At 35.7% G+C, this 19,135-nt stretch overlaps 1 protein-coding gene across 1 annotated transcript in view; it reads right to left on the bottom strand.

Annotated features, from left to right (window-relative positions):
- Window positions 1-19,135, bottom strand: part of ROCK1 (Rho associated coiled-coil containing protein kinase 1) — a 125,040-nt gene that overhangs the window by 83,602 nt on the left and 22,303 nt on the right. Inside the window, exon 2 of the mRNA XM_068993942.1 lies at window positions 6,551-6,632. Coding sequence (XP_068850043.1) covers window positions 6,551-6,632 — 82 coding nt within the window. The remainder of the gene's footprint in view (window positions 1-6,550; window positions 6,633-19,135) is intronic.

The following is a 19,135-nucleotide window of genomic DNA, read 5'->3' as shown; positions in this document are numbered from 1 at the left end:
AGAATTCACCTGTGAAGCCACCTTGTCCTGGACTTTTGTTTGTTGGCAGTTTTTAAATTACTGATTAAATTTCAGTGCTGGTAACTGGTCTATTTGTATTTTCTATTTCTTCTTGGTTCAGTCTTCGAAGACTGTGCTTTTCTAAGAATCTGTCCATGTCTTCTGGGTTGTCCATTTTACTGGTGTACAGTTGCTCATGAAAAGTGAAAGTCACTCAGTCGTGTCCAACTCTTTGAGACCTCATGGACTATACAGTACATAGAATTCTCTAGGCCAGAATACTGGAGTGGGTAGCCTTTCCCTTCTCCAGGGGATCTTCCCAACCCAGGGATCAAACCCAGGTCTCCTGCATTACAGGCAGATTCTTTACCAGCTAATCTACAAGGGAAGTCCAAGGATACTGGAGTGGGTAGCTTATCCCTTCTCCAGGCAATCTTCCTGACCCAGGGATTAAACTGGGGTCTCCTACATTGCAGGTGGATTCTTTACCAACTAAGCTATCAGGAAAACCCATAGTAATCTCTAAGATTCGTTGTACTTCTGTGGTGTTGGTTTTAACTTCTTTTTCATTTCTGATTGATTTGGGCCCTCTCCCGTTTTTTCTTAATGAGTCTAGCTAAAGGTTTATCAATTTTGTTTATCTTTTCAAAGAATCAGCTTTTAGTTTCACAGATCTTTTCTATTGTTTTTTAGTTTCTATTTATTTTTGCTCTGATCTTTGCTTCTTTAATTCTACTAACTTTGGGTTTTGTTTGTTCTTCTTTCTCTAGTTGCTTTAGGCATAAAGTTAGGTTGTTTATTTGAGATTTTTCTTGTTTCCTGAGATAAGCTTGTATAGCTGTAAACTTCCCTTGCTGGGTTTATTTTTTTAATCCAAACAAATTCTCTACCATATTTTTACTTTCAGGTTCATGGATTTTTTTTCATACATACAACGATCTCCATTCTGTTCCTGTAGACTGATAAGATTTGTTTAATAAGTATGCTTTTCTAAAAGATTCATATAATTATGAATCTTGTACCCCAAAATCTCTGTTAAATTCATAATGGTTTACAAACATAAACAGCCAAAAATTAATGTTTTCAAATCTGCCCCTCCTCCTCCTTTCATTGCATCAGTTCAGTTCAGTTGCTCAGTCGTGTCTGACTCTTTGCCACCCCATGAACTGCAGCACGCCAGGCCTCCCTATCCATCACCAACTCCCGGAGTTCACTCAAACTCACGTCCATCAAGTCGGTGATGCCATCCAGCCATCTCATCCTCTGTAATCCCCTTCTCCTCCTGCCCCCAGTCCCTCCCAGCATCAGGGTCTTCTCCAGTGAGTCAACTCTTCACATGAGGTGGCCAGAGTACTGGAGTTTCAGCTTTAGAGTCATTCCTTCCAAAGAACACCCAGGACTGACCTCCTTTGGAATGGACTGGTTGGATCTCCTTGCAGTCCAAGGGACTCTCAAGAGTCTTCTCCAACACCACAGATCAAAAGCATCAATTCTTTGGTGCTCAGCTTTCTTCACAGTCCAGCTCTCACATCCATACATGACCACTGGAAAAACCATAGCCTTGACTAGAGGCTTTTTGGGGCTCCAAAATCACTGCAGATGGTGATTGCAGCCATGAAATTAAAAGACACTTACTCCTTGGAAGCAAAGTTACGACCAATCTAGATAGCATATTCAAAAGCAGAGACATTACTTTGCCAACAAAGGTCCGTCTAGTCAAGGCTATGGTTTTTCCAGTGGTCATGTATGGATGTTGAGAGCTGGACTGTGAAGAAAGCTGAGCACCAAAGAATTGATGCTTTTGAACTGTGGTGTTGGGGAAGACTCTTGAGAGTCCCTTGGAATGCAAGGAGATCCAACCAGTCCATCCTAAAGGAGATCAGCCCTGGGTGTTCTTTAGAAGGACTGATGCTGAAGCTGAAACTCCAGTACTCTGGCCACCTCATGTGAAGAGTTGACTCATTGGAAAAGACCCTGATGCTGGGAGGGATTGGGGACAGGAGGAGAAGGGGGCAACAGAGGATGAGATGGCTGGATGGCATCACCGACTCGATGCACATGAGTTTGGGTGAACTCTGGGAGTGCGTGATGGACAGGGAGGCCTGGCGTGCTGCAATTCATGGGGTCGCAGAGTCGGACATGACTGAGCGACTGAACTGAACTGAACTGATACCTTAAAGTTGCTATACTTTACTGAGACGTGAGCTTAATTACTAATGAAAAAGATCTTACTCCATATTCCAGGTATATTCTTAGGTCACTACATGAGATACCTGTCAGCAAAAAATAATTCAAAACAAAACATTTACATTCAGAAAACAATTCTGATGTACCCAGTAATGAAAACTATAAAAATCTATATGAATTAATTCCAGAAATATGAAGAATACTATCCTATGAAAACCTATTACTCTCTGTGAAATAGTACATAAATACAACTTCAGGAGTTGAAGGTGAATGTCATATTGTCATGTAAATGAGAGTCCCACAGTATGCACCCTTTTGTACCTGGCTTTTTGGGGGCAGGTTTCCTGTTTTTTTTTCATTTACCACTCAGTGCTTCTGAGATTTATCAATGTTGTTGCACTTATCAGTAATTCACTCTTTCTCACTTTTGAATCTTCCATTACACGGTATACCACAATTTATTTATCTATTTACCAGCTCATGTACATTTCTGTTGCTTCCAGTTTACAGCAATTATAGACAAAGGCTCCTTAAACATTCTCATAAGTCTTTGTGTGTATACATACATATTATATTTCTCTTACGTAAATACCCAGCAGTGGGATCCCTGAGTTATCTGATAAATCCATGTATAACTTTGTAAGAAAAAGGCCAAACTGTTTTTCAAAGTGGCTCACCATTTTACAAACCAACCAGCAATGTTTCAGAGCTCAGCTGTTCTGCATTTTCACAGACAGTTGATACTGTCAGTTTTAAAATTTTAGTTATTCTAATAGGTGTGTACTGATATTTCACTGTGGTCATAATTTGCAACCTCCTAATGACTAATCACGTTGAGCAACTTTTCATATGTGTATATTTTTAAGGGGGAGAAACATCTATCCAAACCCTTTGCCCATTTTTAAATTGGGCTGACTTTTTATTATTGAGTTTTAAGACTTTAGATTATCAGTCCTTTATCAAGTACAGTAAGACCCTTACATACAAATGAGTTCCATTCCAAGAACATGTTCATAAGTTCGATTTGTTTGTAAGTCTAGCAAAGTAAGCCCAAGGTACCCACCTAAATCCACTACACAGTACTGTACTGTAAGAGGTTTATAATACTTCTCACACAAGTAATACATAAAAAATAAAGAAAACATTTTAAATCTTACAGTACTATACCTTAAAAAGTACAGTAGTACCAGTTACATTACTGCTGCTTTTACACTTGCTTACAGACAAGCTGAGCTTGAAATAAAGATATTGTACTGGACTTACAGAGTTCTGTACAGTAAACTACACAAAAGCACAACCACTTAAAGAGGATGCACGTATGTGACAATGAATGCCAGATATGTGAACTAACCTATATGACTGGACACATGGAACACATGTTCACATCTTTGAAAGTTCGCAATTTGAAGGTCCATATGTAGGGGACCTAACTGTATATGATTTGTTAATATTTTCTCCTATTCTGTAAGTTGTCTTTTCACTCTCTTGATAGTGTAGTTTTGAAGCACAAAAGTTTGATGCCCAATTTATTTCTTTCTTTTCTGCTGCTGTACTTTAGGTGTATATCTAAGAAACAATGGTCTAATCCAAGGTCATAAAAATTTATGCCTATGTTTTTTCCTAAGAGTTTTACAGTTTTACATTCTGAATTAATTTTGTACAGGGTGTGAAAGAGAAGTCCAACTTCACTCTTTTGCATATGGATATCCAGTTTTATGAGCACCATTTGTTGAAAAGATTCTTTTCCTCTTTCACTTGTCTTTGCAACTATATTCTCCCAGTCAGTGATTTACCTGTTCATATTCTTAGCAATATAATTCTGAAGAGAAAAAGTTTTGAACTTTGATAGCATCAATCTTAAAAAAAAAATGGTCTGTGCTATTTGTGCCCCATCTAAGAAATTCTTCCCTAACTAAAATCCTATATATTTTCTATGTTTTATTCTAGAAGGGTTACTAGTTTTAGCTCTTACATTTAGGTCTATGATACATTTGAAGTTGATTTTTGCATATATTGTAAAGTAAGATTTAGGAATTGAAATCCCTTGTCAAGTCTGTTGAAAATCAATTGACTGTATATGTATGGATCTATTTCTGTTCTATTATCTATATGTTTACTCTTTCATTTCATTACACTGTCCTGATGTTAAAATTCAACACTGTTAATACTCCAACTTTGTTCTTACTTTCCAAAATTGTTTTGGCTATTCCAGACCCAATATTGCCATATGAATTTTAGAATTAATGGTTACTTTATACAAAAAAGCATGCTTAGGTTCTGAGACCACATGGACTCTGGCTGGGGAATTCCTGACATTTTAATACTCAATTATCTAATCCATCAACACTGAGTATCTTTTTTAAGGTCTTCTTTCATTTGTCTCAGTATATGAAATCATTTTCAGTATACAGGTCTTACATACATTTTGTCAAATTTATCCTTAAATTTTTCATGCTTCTGCTTCTACTGTAAGTGGTGCTGTATTTGTTAGGTCTATTTAAAATTGCTTATTGCTAAAATATAGAAATAAACTGCTTTTTGTTTATCAATCTTCTAGCTTACAACCTCAATGATAAGTTCTTGTAGGTTTTTCTGTAGAATCTTGAGGATTTTCTGTACCAAAAAAAAAAATGCTGTCTGTATAAATTTTAATTCTTCCTTTTTAATCTCTATAATTTTTCCTTTTACCTTATTTCACTGTCTAAAACTTCCAGGAGAACAGTGAATGAAGTAATGAAAGAAGACAGAGTTGCCTTTTCTCAGTTCTTGGAGGAAAGCATGTAGTCATACACAATTAAATATAATCTGAACTATAGGTTTTTTGTGGCCTCTCCTATTAGCATTAGAAATTTTCCTCCAATTCCAAGTTTGCAGAGAGACATCTGCAAACCAAGAATGAATACTGAATTTTTTCAAATGCTTTTCCTATATTTACTAAGATGATATTATGGATTTTCTTTTTAATATGTTAATACACAAATTGATATTTGAACCTTAAATGAACTTTGCAATCCTGGTATAAATCCTACTCAGTCAAAATTTTAACAAGGCTAGGTATGAATCGCTAAAACTTTTAATATTATTCTCTGTATTTTTCTTCAATCTAAAAACTAGACTAAACTACACAGGTTAATCAGTTTACATAGTTTAGCTTTTTATCTTCATTTTACTTATTACATTTCTACTATGGCTCCTTTACAAAATATAATGTAAAGGCAAACTTAATATTATGAAAGCAGCAATGTTGCATAGTAAAATCAATAATCGATTTTTAAAAATGTGTTCCAATTCTTGTGATCTTACTTCACCAAACTATACTCTCCCACCACCCCCCTACTCTCTGTACTAACAAGCAATTATCCTTTTGCCTCCCATCAAAGAACTGGTCAAGCTTCTCCATCTTTTCAGTTCTTCTGTACTGTTAAGTAAGGAAGTGAAGCAAATTAAACAGCACTAAAATTTTCCTGCAATATCAGTAAGATGTGAGAAATTAATAAAACTTGTTTAAAAGTTCACTATTCAGAATCTGGCATTATATTCCAAAACAGAATTAAGGCTGAAAAAATATTTTTATAAAAAAGACAGAAACAGAAACCCAAAAAGATTGATAAGTAAAATTCTGAGGCAGGATTTCAAAGTGTAGAAATGATAAAATAAAGTAAATCTAAAGTTAAAAAGATCTGACTACTTAGAAAAATAAAACTTTTCCAACAAAACATACATAACCAAAATTGGCAGATAATACTACAACAAACTCAACCTAACTGTATCAATATGTATAGTTTAGGAATAGATTTTTAAAAATGGAGTGGGGAAGATTTTATGACCAAAATTCTTATTATCAATTATTTAAGATGAAAAATTTGAAACTATTTTATTAAGTTTTCTAATCAAATTTTAAACAAAATATCTAATATCAAAATCTTATAAACATCTTTTTATAAAAGAACATCTGTCAAACTTAAGTATACACCAGGTTTCATGAAGAAAATTCATATCTTACAGCTAGGAGGGCTTTTCATATGTAATCAATTCTTAACCTGCAGGTATTAAAATATAACAGCTAATTCATTTATAAAAGAAAAACAGAATAAATAAAACATTATTGAAATTCAATATGCACGTATGTTTAAAATACTTATGTTAACCATTTACTTTTTATTCCCTTCTCTGCGAGATATTTTAGATTTTCCTGATAAGCACTCAAACTGACAAAGTTTCTTTCCTATTTCCTTCTCATCTGATGTAGCTACTATTGATGAAATAGCCAGAGTAAATAGAAAGAAAAAAAAGGGCTTGAATTATCTAAGTCAATATTTCATTTTATATAGTCTAGCATTAACCTCTACAAAAAATTACTTACATCTGCTTAAAAAGTTGTCAATATTTTTGTTTTTTCTTAAGGCAGGAAAATCCAAATCATATACCAAAGCATCCAATCCATCCTAAACAAATAAACAAACAAACAAAGTTAGTTTTTTTGGATCACACTATGAACAAGTTCCTCTTTCATGAGTATAAAGAATAAAACTTATGCTTTAACATTTAATCTGCTTAATCTGCCTTTCTCTCACACATCCTGCATTCATTTAACACCTTCTATAAGGTTACATGAGTACTGGAAGAAGAGAAAACTCATTTTTATTTCATACAGAGCAGAGGTCCCCAACCCCCAGGCCAGTACCAGTCCACGGCCTGCTAGAAACCTGGCAGCACAGTAGAAGTAAGCAGTTGTCTTCCACAAAATCAGTCCCTCATGCCAGAAAGGTTCGACACCACTGATAACAGAGTTTTCACTCTCTAACTCTCCCAGGCAGAGGAGCAGCAAAATTACCACAAACTGGCTACAAGTGACCTCAATTTATGCTCTTTTCTCCATATAAGGGCATGAAATTTTACTTTTCACCTCCCTTTAACTACTGCATTTACTTATTTCAAACATTCATAAAAAACAAATGACATTCTGGACCACAAATATTTTATAAGGTAGTATCAAATATTAGTTCCTAAAATGTGAAGTTTAGTGTAAAATAAATTCTGCATTTAGACACATTTTTATGGTTCGTATATAAATATATTGGGTTCTCTTTCTTTGAAACACTTTTTAGAACTACCACTAGTAAGGGACAAACATGGACTTTTACTTTTAAGGGGGACATTAACTATTATCTAAGCAACAGCAGGACAATGAGAAGGTGTACCAATCAGTGTTGAAGTAGGAATGCATCTATTCAGATTATATCTTATCATGTGCCAAAGGGGAAACATTCAGACAATCCCAAGTCATCTTCATTGTATTTAACTGGGGAAATTTAGTTTGCTACAATAAAGCCCAAAAATAAAAAGCAGCAAAGGGAAACACACCATCTGGAGACCATGAACAGTCATGTTCATAAAAGTCTGAAAGAGAAATAGAAGCTAGGGGAGATATACTTTGTGTTAAGTCAAAGGTATGAATAACTCCAGCTATTTTAGAATACTTAAAATATTTCCCTAGGAAACTGAAAAGTCTAGTCAAATCTTTATAGGTTTTAAAATATATCACTGCTTAGGTTGGAAACTGACCATGGAGAAGATGACTAAAGAGACCAACTAACCCTACTGCTGGCTTTTTAGAACTCAGAGGTTTGCACAGATTTTCTTCAGAGAAAAAGTCTCCCCACCAGAACAGGTTCATCTATCCTTGAGACACATTTCTTAGTCTCATAAAGCATTTGAATATTTCTGTTAATGATTTTTACAATAAAGAGATGAGAATTTTTACTTGTATTGAAAACCAATCAATAAATATATTAATTCACTATTTTCTAGGACAAGATAAATTAAATGTATATACACCCCTTTGACTAGATTTTAAACTCTTTAAAGCAGAAACCACAGTTAACATCTCATTTTCTCCCACAGCATCTTCCAGAATGTCTTGAACAAGTGGGCATAAAATGATTTTTTTTTTGCTCCAGAGCAAATGTATTATATTACTCAAGAAATAACACTTTCCCTATTAGATAGTAAGTTTCAGCAGACCATGTCATTCCAAAAAAATTGCATAGATTATAGGGTAATGCCAATAACACTAGCCCCACAATTTTAGGTCGAATTTTGATAAACATTCCTAGGAAATACAAGTAAGCATAATGTAATAAAATCAACATATTATTACATCTTATAATAACTACTATTTTAAGAGCTCCTACTTCCAAAGACACTTTCCAGTTTTAAAAGGTTCAGAACATCTAAATTTATGACAATTTGTTTTCTAATATTGAATAAAACATTAGAAAGTGAGGGAAATGTGCATTAAACTTTACTCATAACACGCTCTTTCCAATAAATATACTGCAAAACTACCTACAATCTTACTCCAAATAATTTTTTTAAGTTACTAAATGTTAGGAAAAAACCTCAAAAAATCCCTTGTTTAATTAACCACTACATTTCATAGTCAAGGCAAATAACAATCAGAAACATTAACCGATTTGTCCAACGCCACAGAGCTAGTTAGTAAGTTGTGTTACAATCAAAATATGAACTCTTAGTCTAATAGTTACAGAAATAACATGACCATGATAAAAACATGATTTAAAAACCCTGTATCTCTAAAATGAAGTTAGGAATTGAGAACAAACATGTATATTTAAGTCCAAGAAGTACCATTTAAAAACTAACAGAAAATCACAGGTCATATTCTTCTAATTAAAACTAGAAAGTACACTGGTTAGGACTCAAACCTAGTGTCCTGAGTCAAAATACTACATTTTTTTCTAGTATGCCACCATGCCCTCTTCTGCATGACCTTCCCCAAACTACCTATGAAATCAAACAGTTTACCTTACATTAGAGTTATTTTTTACTTTAATCTCCACAGCTCGATTTCTGATGTGACGACTAAGCTGAGCCCCAGAACTGAGCATGGCATTTTACTCACAGCATCGCAGATACTGTTGGCTCTCCTACCCCAACTATTTCCTTCCTTCTACCTTCCCTTCCTAATTTAATCTTGATTTTGTTCGGGCAACCCACCTTTCTCCATGAAACTATGAGCTTCCGTGAAGGGAGAGATCTTCTCCAACTCAAGGAGGTCACTTCTAATTTAAGCTAAACACGGAGGCCTATTACTCTTGCCAGTGTTCAGCTGAAGTACAGGAACATGGTAATAATCTGGCACATCAAATGTGAGGGGAAAACCTACAGAAAGGTTTCTGGGGAAAAGTTTCTTCTCTCCTGAAAGAGATACATGTCAGAGATAGTCTCTTGTTTTATGAGAAACTGTCACATCTCTATATGACACTTAAACAACAGCAGCCACCTTGGGGCCTCAAGGGAAATTGGCAGGAGACAAAGCTAAAAAGTGAGGACAAGAGACATGAAAGATGGAAGGAGCCCGAGTCTGTGATGCTGCTTCTGAACCACTGAATTAATCTACTCTGGAAACTATCCTTCCCACTCTATCTCAAGATAATACATTTTCCTTATGGTTTAACTCAATTTACATTGGATCTTCTAATTCTTGTGACCTAAATGAAGTGAAAGTCGCTCAGTCATGTCCAACTCTTTGTGACCCCATGAACTGCCCATGGAATTCTCTAGGTCAGAATACTGGAGTGGGTAGCCTTTCTCTTCTCCAGGGGATCTTCCCAATCCAGGGATCGAACCCAGGTCTCCTGCATTGCAGGCGGATTCTTTTCCAGCTGAGCCACAAGGGAAGCCCAAAAATACTGGATTGGGTAGCCTATCCCTTCTCCAGCAGATCTTCCCGACCCAGGAATCGAAGTGGGGTCTCCTGCATTGCAGGCGGATATCAGGGAAGCCCCTCTTGTGACCTAAAGCACCCCGAAATACAGAGTTCATTAAATGCCAATGTAAGAGATATAGGACTTGTTGCACCAAAAGGGTAAGAGAATCATCCATTCAAACAGTGAAACCAGGGGCAAGACGGGGCTGACAAAAAGTGTCACTCTTTGGTAAACACTGTTTGTATAACTGAGCCTCAGTTTTCTCTTTTATAAAATGGAAATAACTCACTATGACTCAGGCTCTGTGAGAGTTAAATGAGTGACGTATTCGACCCTTAAACAGTTCCACTTTTCACTCTTTATTTCTCTAGCTGACATCTGAAAGCTCTACAAGTTAGTCTCACTATTGACAGAAATGACATAAAGAGAAAATATGCATTTTAGTCATGTGGTCATAAAACCTCAAGAGTAAATCTCAGGTCATGATATTAAAAACTTTCTGAGTGTAGAAATCCCATATATAGTTAAAAGTTGGGGGTTTTTTGGGGGAAAAAAAAAGATAATGCATCTGACTAGTCTTAACAATAGAATTCAAGCCTGCATTTGTTAATGGAAAACTAGCAGCCTCCACTAACTGGTGTACAGTCACTAGGACTAGGTGTCTGGCCCTATCACCATATACTTTGATTTTATAATTGTAGGAGACAGTATACAGTTTTTCAGTATCATTCATAAGCCAAAATTATATTTTTTTATCTGAGAAATAAAATGGGCAAGAAGGTATCCTTCTAGCATAATCTAAGGTATATACCAACAGAGGTTATAAGGGGAGTCAAAACACTGAGGTTGAGGAGAGGGATGCAGGCTTCCATTTTAATGAAGTAGAGAAGCTACACAAGGTAATACAACCTTAGAGTAGGACAAAGAATTCTGACTTTTATTCAGTACTCTGAAGTTCTGTAAAATAATGGAGAATAAGGCTTGCCACTTCCTAAAGTCCATATTCTAGTACCAGAATTCAGAACCTTAACAGAAATTAACATTATTATCCTCCCATAATAATCAATTATTATAGAGAGGAGTCAAGTGTCAAAGAATTACAAAAGTTAAATCCTTTGCTATGTATATTTGAACAATGATAGTAGACCACTTGGAGAAGGCAATGGCACCCCACTCCAGTACTCTTGCCTGGGAAATCCCATGGACGGAGGAGCAGGGTGGGCTGCAGTCCATGGGGTCACAAAGAGTCAGACACAACTGAGCGACTTCACTTTCACTTTTCACTTTCATGCAATGGAGAATGAAATGACAACCCACTCGTATTCTTGCCCCAAGAATCCTAGGGACAGAGGAAGCTGGTGGGCTGCCATCTATGGGGTCGCACAGAGTCGGACACGACTGAAGCGACTTAGCAGCAGCAGCAGTACACCAGTTGTGACAGTGTATTTTGAAAGAAACTAGTCACATTAGAGAAGCGTTGAAAACTTTCACATAAACAGACAAAGGCAACCATAATTAACAAATATAACATTTTGCAAGAAACTCTAAAGAATGGACATTTCATATGTCTTAAAAAGAGCTGGTATTAGGAGCGGGGAAAGCACTAGTTGTGTTACCTCACAACAGAGTTTAAGTAAAAGAGAAAGAAGCAGGAGGAAATTACTCAACTTAACACCGCTGCAAACTTCAGTCTCTGGATAGTTCTGAATTACAAAAGTAAGATTCCCGTGTAAAATATCATTTAAGATTAGGTCCATTAGTATTAATACACTTGTTATAAAGTACAAGCATATAAAGCCACTAGGAAAGAAACAAATACTATGTATAAAAAAAATTTCAAAATCAAAATCGTTACTATTCTAAATAAGTTTTTGAGAAACTATTACCCCTCTGCAAAAAAAAAAAAAAAAATTAAAACTAAGGCAGTAAAACAAGGACTTTTGAAAATCAAAAACATTTTCTTGACTATTGTCAAATATTTGATGACAGTTGGTGTACCACTTAAAGAAAATACTTTGGGTCCATGTTAATCTCTTTCTTATGTAAAGAGAGAAGAAATTTCGCAAAATTAAGTAGTGATATGAAAATGGAAAAAGAATTTCCTCAGGGAATTTTAACAACTTCTGATATTAAACTAAAATATGTTTAAGCAATGTGACATTACTATATACATGCCAGTGCATCCTAGGATAATTATACAACAAAAAATTTAGTATTCCAAATACTTAGTTAATTAAACATACAGTGGCTTTTCCCAACCAATCTCAAACTATACCTTTGCAGCCTCATTTTTCTCTACATGCATGTATCTGTCCTAGAGTCACCTCCCATTGCTCAGTCTACCCCGCTGCCTTCTTACCTGCTCTTTTCCCCAGCTAGAACATGAATATTTCTTATATGCAGACTGCCTCAAATGTTTGTGCTGCCTTCCCCAACACTCTGAGAAAATGTTAAAAAGTAAAACACCTCCTATGTACTTCCTGCTTCAGGAATTACTGTACTTGTTATAATTATTTGTAAGTCTGCCTTCAGAAAACAGAAAGAGGAGTAGTAGTAATAATACTGATGATAAAAACAGTAAAATACTTTGTCTCTGGGAGCTCACTGGTTAGTAGGTATAAAAAGTAAATTATATGGGATCCTGAGTATTACAAAGTACACAAACAGAGAAAAGAGTGCTTAACTGGAGCTTCATAAAGGACATGAAATATGAGCTGACCTTTATTTCTCTTTAGCCATTCTTTATATTGAATTATAGTCAATTTACAATGTTGTATTACCTTCAGGTGTACAGCAAAGTGGCTGAGTTACATATATATCTATCCTTTTTCAGATTCTTTTCCATTATAGGTTATCACAAGACACTGAATACAGTTCCCGGTCCTTGTTGTTTATCCCTTTTATAAATAGTAGAGTGTATCCGTTCATCTCAAACTCCTAATCCCCCCATCTCCTTTTATAACCAAAAGCCTGTTTTCTATGTATATGAGTCTATTTTGTAAATAAATTCATTTGTATTATTTTCTAAGATTTCACATATAAGTTATATCACATTTGTCCTTCAATCTCTGACTTACTTCACTTAATATGATAATCTCCAGGTATACCCATGTTGCTGCAAATGGCATTATTTCATCATTTTTTATGGCTGAGTAATATTCCACTATCCTATATTCCACTGTATGTATGCACGCACACACGCACGCACGCACACACACACACACACACACCCCACATCATCTTTATCCATTTATCTGTTGATGGACATTTAATGCTTCCATGTCTTGACTTTTGTACATAGTGCTGCTATGAACATTGGGGTACATGCATCTTTATTCCCATCAATAGTGTAAGGAGGGTTCCTTTTTCTCCACACCCTCTTCAACATTTGTTATTTGTAGACTTTTTAATGATGGCCACTGACCATTGTAAGGGGATACTTCATCGTAGTTTTAACTTGCATTTCTCTAGTAACTAGCAATGGTGAGCATCTTTTCATGTACCTGTTGGCCCTCTATATGTCTTCTTTGGAGAAATGTCTCTTAGGTTTTCTATTTATTTGATTCAGTTGTTTGTTTTTTTGACATTAAGCTGTATGAGCTGTTTGCATATTTTGTAAATTAATTCGCTACTGGCAGCATCATTTGCAAATACTTCCTCCAAGACCATAGGTTGTCTTTCGTTTTGTTTATGGTATCCTTTGCTGTCCAAAAACTTTTAAGTTTAATTAGGCTCCATTTGTTTGAGTTTGTTGATCTTTAAAGAAGAGAATTTGAAAAGAGCAAGATGGAGGTGGGATAAAGCAATCTAAAGGGAAGAAAGGCAAGAAAAATTTAAAGAATGAGAATAGGATGTTCTGGGTCCATAGATATGAGGAAGAGGTGGTGCAGGAAACAATGCTGTGAGGATGGGTTAACGAATGTGTATACCAGGCTAAGAATTTTGGTATTTCTGTCACTGGAACCATAGGAATTTCGGGGAGAGGAAGAGTGACACGACTAGCTTTTATTTTACTAAAGTCTGACAATGATAAAGACAATGGATTAAAAAAAGAAGAAACAGGTGGAAAAGGGAGTGGTCAGGAGCATACTGTGGTAATAAAGCACAAAAAGATCCAAGTCTGCACTAAATGGGGGCAACAGGAATGGAGCACTAGAAGCGAAAGAATCTGAAGAATGACTGAAAGAGGGGCAGGAAGGATTGAGAATGAGTATCTTCCAGTTTAGGTGAGTAGAGAGTGACTTCATTAACCAAGGCAGAGAATACATTTTGGAGAGGAAAGATAAAGATTTTAGATATACTGAACTTGATATCCCTGTAGGATACCTACCACTTTATGGATAACTAGATGGTAGTTCAAAATATGAGTTTGAGTTCAACAGAGAGACTGGGCTGTGATACAGGTTTGGAAGTCACAAGAATACATTTAAATTCATGATAACAGATGCAATTACCCAGCAAGTGTAAACCACGGGGAAAATGGAAAAAGAGTGAATAATAGATTTCTGAGAAACATTAACATCTGAAAGACAAGCAGAGCAAACATGACCAATGAGCAATGAGAGATGGGGAAGGAAGATGTAACAGTGTCATGAAAGCTGAAAAAACTGCAGAGAACTTAAGAGCAGAGCAAAATGCCACAGGGAGGTCAACTAAAATGAAAAATGCAAAAGGAGCCAAACGATTTGTAATTAAAATGTCACTGATGATAGCTGCAGAACAACGTAATGCCACTGAACTGTACATTTAGAAATAATTAAAATGGCAAGTTACATATTCTACGTTATTTTGCTACAACTTTTTAGAAGTCACTATTGGACATCAGCAAAGTGGTGGACTAGGAAATTCCAAACTCTTGTTCCCCTACAGGAAAACAAAACAAAACAAAAAAAACCCTACACAGCAGCTCTGTAAACCAAATTTGTAGGAGTTCAGGAAAACAAAGGTTTAGAGCAAAAAAAAGCAAATATCCCATGGAGTAAAAGCCACATTCAAATGGCAGGAAAATTTGTGACATGTTTACTCACTGTTACCCCACTCTCTCCCGGAGTCGGGGTCTTGGTCTTGAGCAGGTAACAGGTTGGTTCCCACTTCCCTCACCTTGAACTGGAGGGAGCAGTGAGACCACATTTGTCAACTGCTGTGTGTGCCTGTTTCAACCTATCCGAGGGATGTCTGAAGGACAGGGACAAGGACCTTTCTGTTCTGTGCAACTAAGAATACAGAGAGACAAAGCAGTGGGGGCAAAGCTCATAAAAGCTACCAGAAGACTGCAAACCCCACAGACACCTGAGGCAAGAGGTTACAGAAGAGATGTAGAAGACCACCTAGGCCCAGAAAAGCTACAGTGAGACTCCTGGGGAAGCTTTTCTTTTAAAGGTTACTATCGAGCCCAGGATGGAAGGGGCATAAACCAACTTATAATGGGTAGAAAAGCTAGTGGAAAAGGAACAAATGAAATAATGGCCAAAATAAATGAGAAAAATTAGAAGCTTGCATGATTTAAATTTAAATTTGATGAGAAACTTTTAGGTAGAGGAGATATATATTTATAGAATAAAAATGATTAAGTGAGGTTCCAAAAAAATCTAAGGGAGGACAGAATTAAGATACAAAGCTGAGACATCAACCTTCTAAAAAAGAAAAATATTTCTATGTAAACAGTATCACGTCATAAGCACACAGAGTCATATTCCAATCGAGAACACTTGACAGTCATGTAATCTTAAGCAAGTTACCTAACCCTTCACAGCCTCAATGTCCTCACCTGTAAAATAAGTGTAACAACAATAACTATCACATGTGAAATGTGACCACGTAGGGCTGTTGTAAGAAACTGATACATCATAAGAAGTCATAAAAATATATTCATGGATAATTTCACAGAGGATTTTCCTCCCGATCATTTTAACAGTTTACAGATACAGGTGCACACAAGCTAGATTTTGTGTGGGCATGAATAAGTGAAAACTTTCAGATGGTTTGAAACTTTCAGATGGCTTTATTTTGGGGGAAGAGAGTTTATTTTTCCAATTTTTCCTTCAAGTGTCTGATTCGTTTCCTTGGGGAAAAATAAAACACGTCATATGTTCAGTTAGCAGTATTATAAAAATATTTTCCAATAAACCCAGCCCAGTGACTTTGTAAATGAAAGTGAGAAAAACAAACTGATTTCCAGCCAACTATATTGACTAATAAAAAATGAAATGCACTTTTCCTTTCCAGTCTGAAGTCTTTTGATGAGTCACAGAAATGGCTTGTGGAATCTTCATTTTTCAGAGTCCTCACTGTCACTGGTTTGCACATTTCAAAGAGCCAAATCTATTGGTTATTTTAACAAGCACCAGTGTGTGATCTTGACTATTTAATAAAGAGGAAAAGGATGCAAAGCAGTGTTTCCTTTTAAAGGCACCAAAATAAGAATCGAATCGCCAGTCTATGTCCGATGCAGGATACAGCATGCTTGGGGCTGGTGCACGGTGATGATCCAGAGAGATGTTATGGGGAGGGAGGTGGGAGGGGGGTTCATGTTTGGGAACGCATGTACACCTGTGGTGGATTCATGTCAATGTATGGCAAAACCAATACAGTATTGTAAAGTAAAATAAAGTAAAAAAAAAAAAAATACACACACACACACACACAAAATAATAAATAAAGGCACCAAAATGAGTCACTTGCCTGTGTGCTTCATGTCACCCTAATCAACACATGTAGTTAAAATGTGGAATATTTTTTCAGAATGGTTACATTTGTTGTTGAATTAAAAAATAAAATAATTTTTAAAAAATACACAGCTCGTTGCTATCTTCTTAAAGTTCCTATACAGATTTTCACAAAGCCAGACCTTGATCAAAGGTGGTTGGGGGTGGAGGGAATGAACAAAGACTCAAGAGACCTACATAATCATAAGATTTAATGTCACTAGAGGCCCAGAAGGAGAAGAGAAAGATAATGGGACTGAAAGGCGTGAAATAAATAAAAGCCAAAAACTCCCTGTATTCGGCAAAAGACCTAAGCCTCTAAACTGAAGAAACTAATAGGACATAGCCAAAGAAATCCAAACCAACAAAAAAACTGTCCAAGTAGAATTCCATATCAAAAAACAAAAAAAGATAGTTTCAGATGACAAAAAACTAAGACATTTGTGACCAGCAGATCTATTCTAAAATAACAGTTTAAGGAAATTCTTTTTTATATATTTATTTTTAAAAAATAATTTAAAATTTTAATTGAAGTATAGTTGTGTACAATAATAAAGGAAATTTTTCAAATCAAAAATGATAAAAGGATGAATCTTCGGATAACAGAAAGAACAAATGAAAAAGTAAAAATAGGGGAAAATACAATATATTTTCATCCTCTTGAAAGATGAAACAAAAAATTTTAATATTACCTGATTGTTTCTCATTTTATATAGATATTAAAGATGAATATATTATATACTAGAAGGCTAAAGGAACACAAAGAAGATTCCTACCCTTTCCTCAAACCAGTAAAATGTCAACACCAATCCAACGTTGTGAATTATACATGTCTAATACCTACAGCAACCAAAAGAGAAAAAAGCTATACAAAGAAATACACACAAAAGCATTATAGATAAAGAAGCCTGTTTCCACCATTTGGTTTGAAGAATATGATGAACTTTCATTTTAAAATTCTAATTCTGGAACATATGATTACATCATAAGTCACCAAGGATAAAATCAGAGGCATCTACCCATGTACCAGACCACCATGATGCAGGTGTTTTGGTCTAAAGGGGCTTTTTCAAAACTCTGTGAGTCAAAGAAAGGTTGTGGAGGCACATGTCTACCAAAGCTCTCAGACTTATGATTGGAAAGGATTCTTTCCTTTGAAGCCTCCCCAGCTTGTACGAGCAGTTGAGAGAGCAGAGTGGCTGTCACCTCATTATATGAAGACCCCTGAGCTAAGAATGACTCAAGCCTGAAGAGGCATCCTTCTTCAGTCACAGCGATGGCTAGCCCATGTTCACATTCCAATGCACACACAAACATACAAACACACACACACACACACACAGAGGCAACAACCATCATTAGCTGCTCAAAGAAGTGATACTGGACTAGAATGGAAAGAGGGTTTAGTTGTAAAATAAGAGCTTGGACTTTCAGTCCTTGGGATGTAACACACAGCACGTTCACTATAGTTAACAATACTGTACTGAGTATCTGAAAGTTGCTAAGAGAGCAAATCTTAAAAGTACTCTTCATATATAATTCACTATATGAACGAGCTAAAGAAGAAAAATCACATGATATCAACAGATGCAGAAAAAGTATTTAGTTAAATCCAGCTCCCATTTATGAGAAAAACTCTCAGGAATAGAGGTGAACGATCTCTCAACTTATCAAGAATATCTACAAAAAACCCCTGAAACTAACATCCAACTTAATGGCAAAGAAAAAAAAAAAAAAAGATGATATCCCTCAAAAATCAAGAACAAAGCAAGGATATCCTCTCTCACCACTCTGATTCAACACAGCAGTGAAGCCTACAGCCAGCTCAATCAAGTAGGGGAAATAAAAGACATACAGATCAGGAAGGAAGAAAGTTATTCATTTATATTTACAATATCATTTATGCAGAAAATCAAAGGAAACTACAGAAGAAAAACAAGCAAAAACACCGAGAACTAGTAAGTTAGTTCCACAAGGTCATAAGACGTAAGGTTAATACACAAAAACAACTGTATTTCTATATATTAGCAATAAACATGGAAAACCAAAACATAAAATAGAATGTCATTTATATCTACTCAGGTAGAGGAATATTGAGGAATAAATCTAACAAAATATGCAAAGAATTTATGCTGAAAACTACAAAATATTGATGAAATAAATTTTAAAAGGATCTAAATAAATTGAGAGACATAGCATTCATGGACTGAAAGACTCAACATGATAAAGACATTAATTCTCCCAAAACTGACATCAAGGTTTAATGTAATTCCTATCAATTACCAGCAATAGTTTTCGTACATAAGGTAGATATAAGCAAAATTTTTCTAAAATTTATATGGAAAAGTAAAGGAACTAGAAAAGCTAAAAAAACGTTGAGAAAGAATCATGTGGAAGAATAACTCTGCCCAAGTTTAAGGCTCACATAGCTACAACAGTCAAGACAGTGCGCTATGCATGGAAGGACTGACATATGGTCCTCCGTTGGTGTCTCCAGGAGATTGGTTCTAG

The sequence above is a fragment of the Capricornis sumatraensis genome, chromosome 21, assembly GCF_032405125.1.
Source record: "Capricornis sumatraensis isolate serow.1 chromosome 21, serow.2, whole genome shotgun sequence".
Taxonomy (NCBI): Eukaryota; Metazoa; Chordata; class Mammalia; order Artiodactyla; family Bovidae; genus Capricornis; species Capricornis sumatraensis.
The sequence above is the reverse complement of the archived record's forward strand: the minus strand, read 5'-3'. Positions and strand labels throughout refer to the sequence as shown.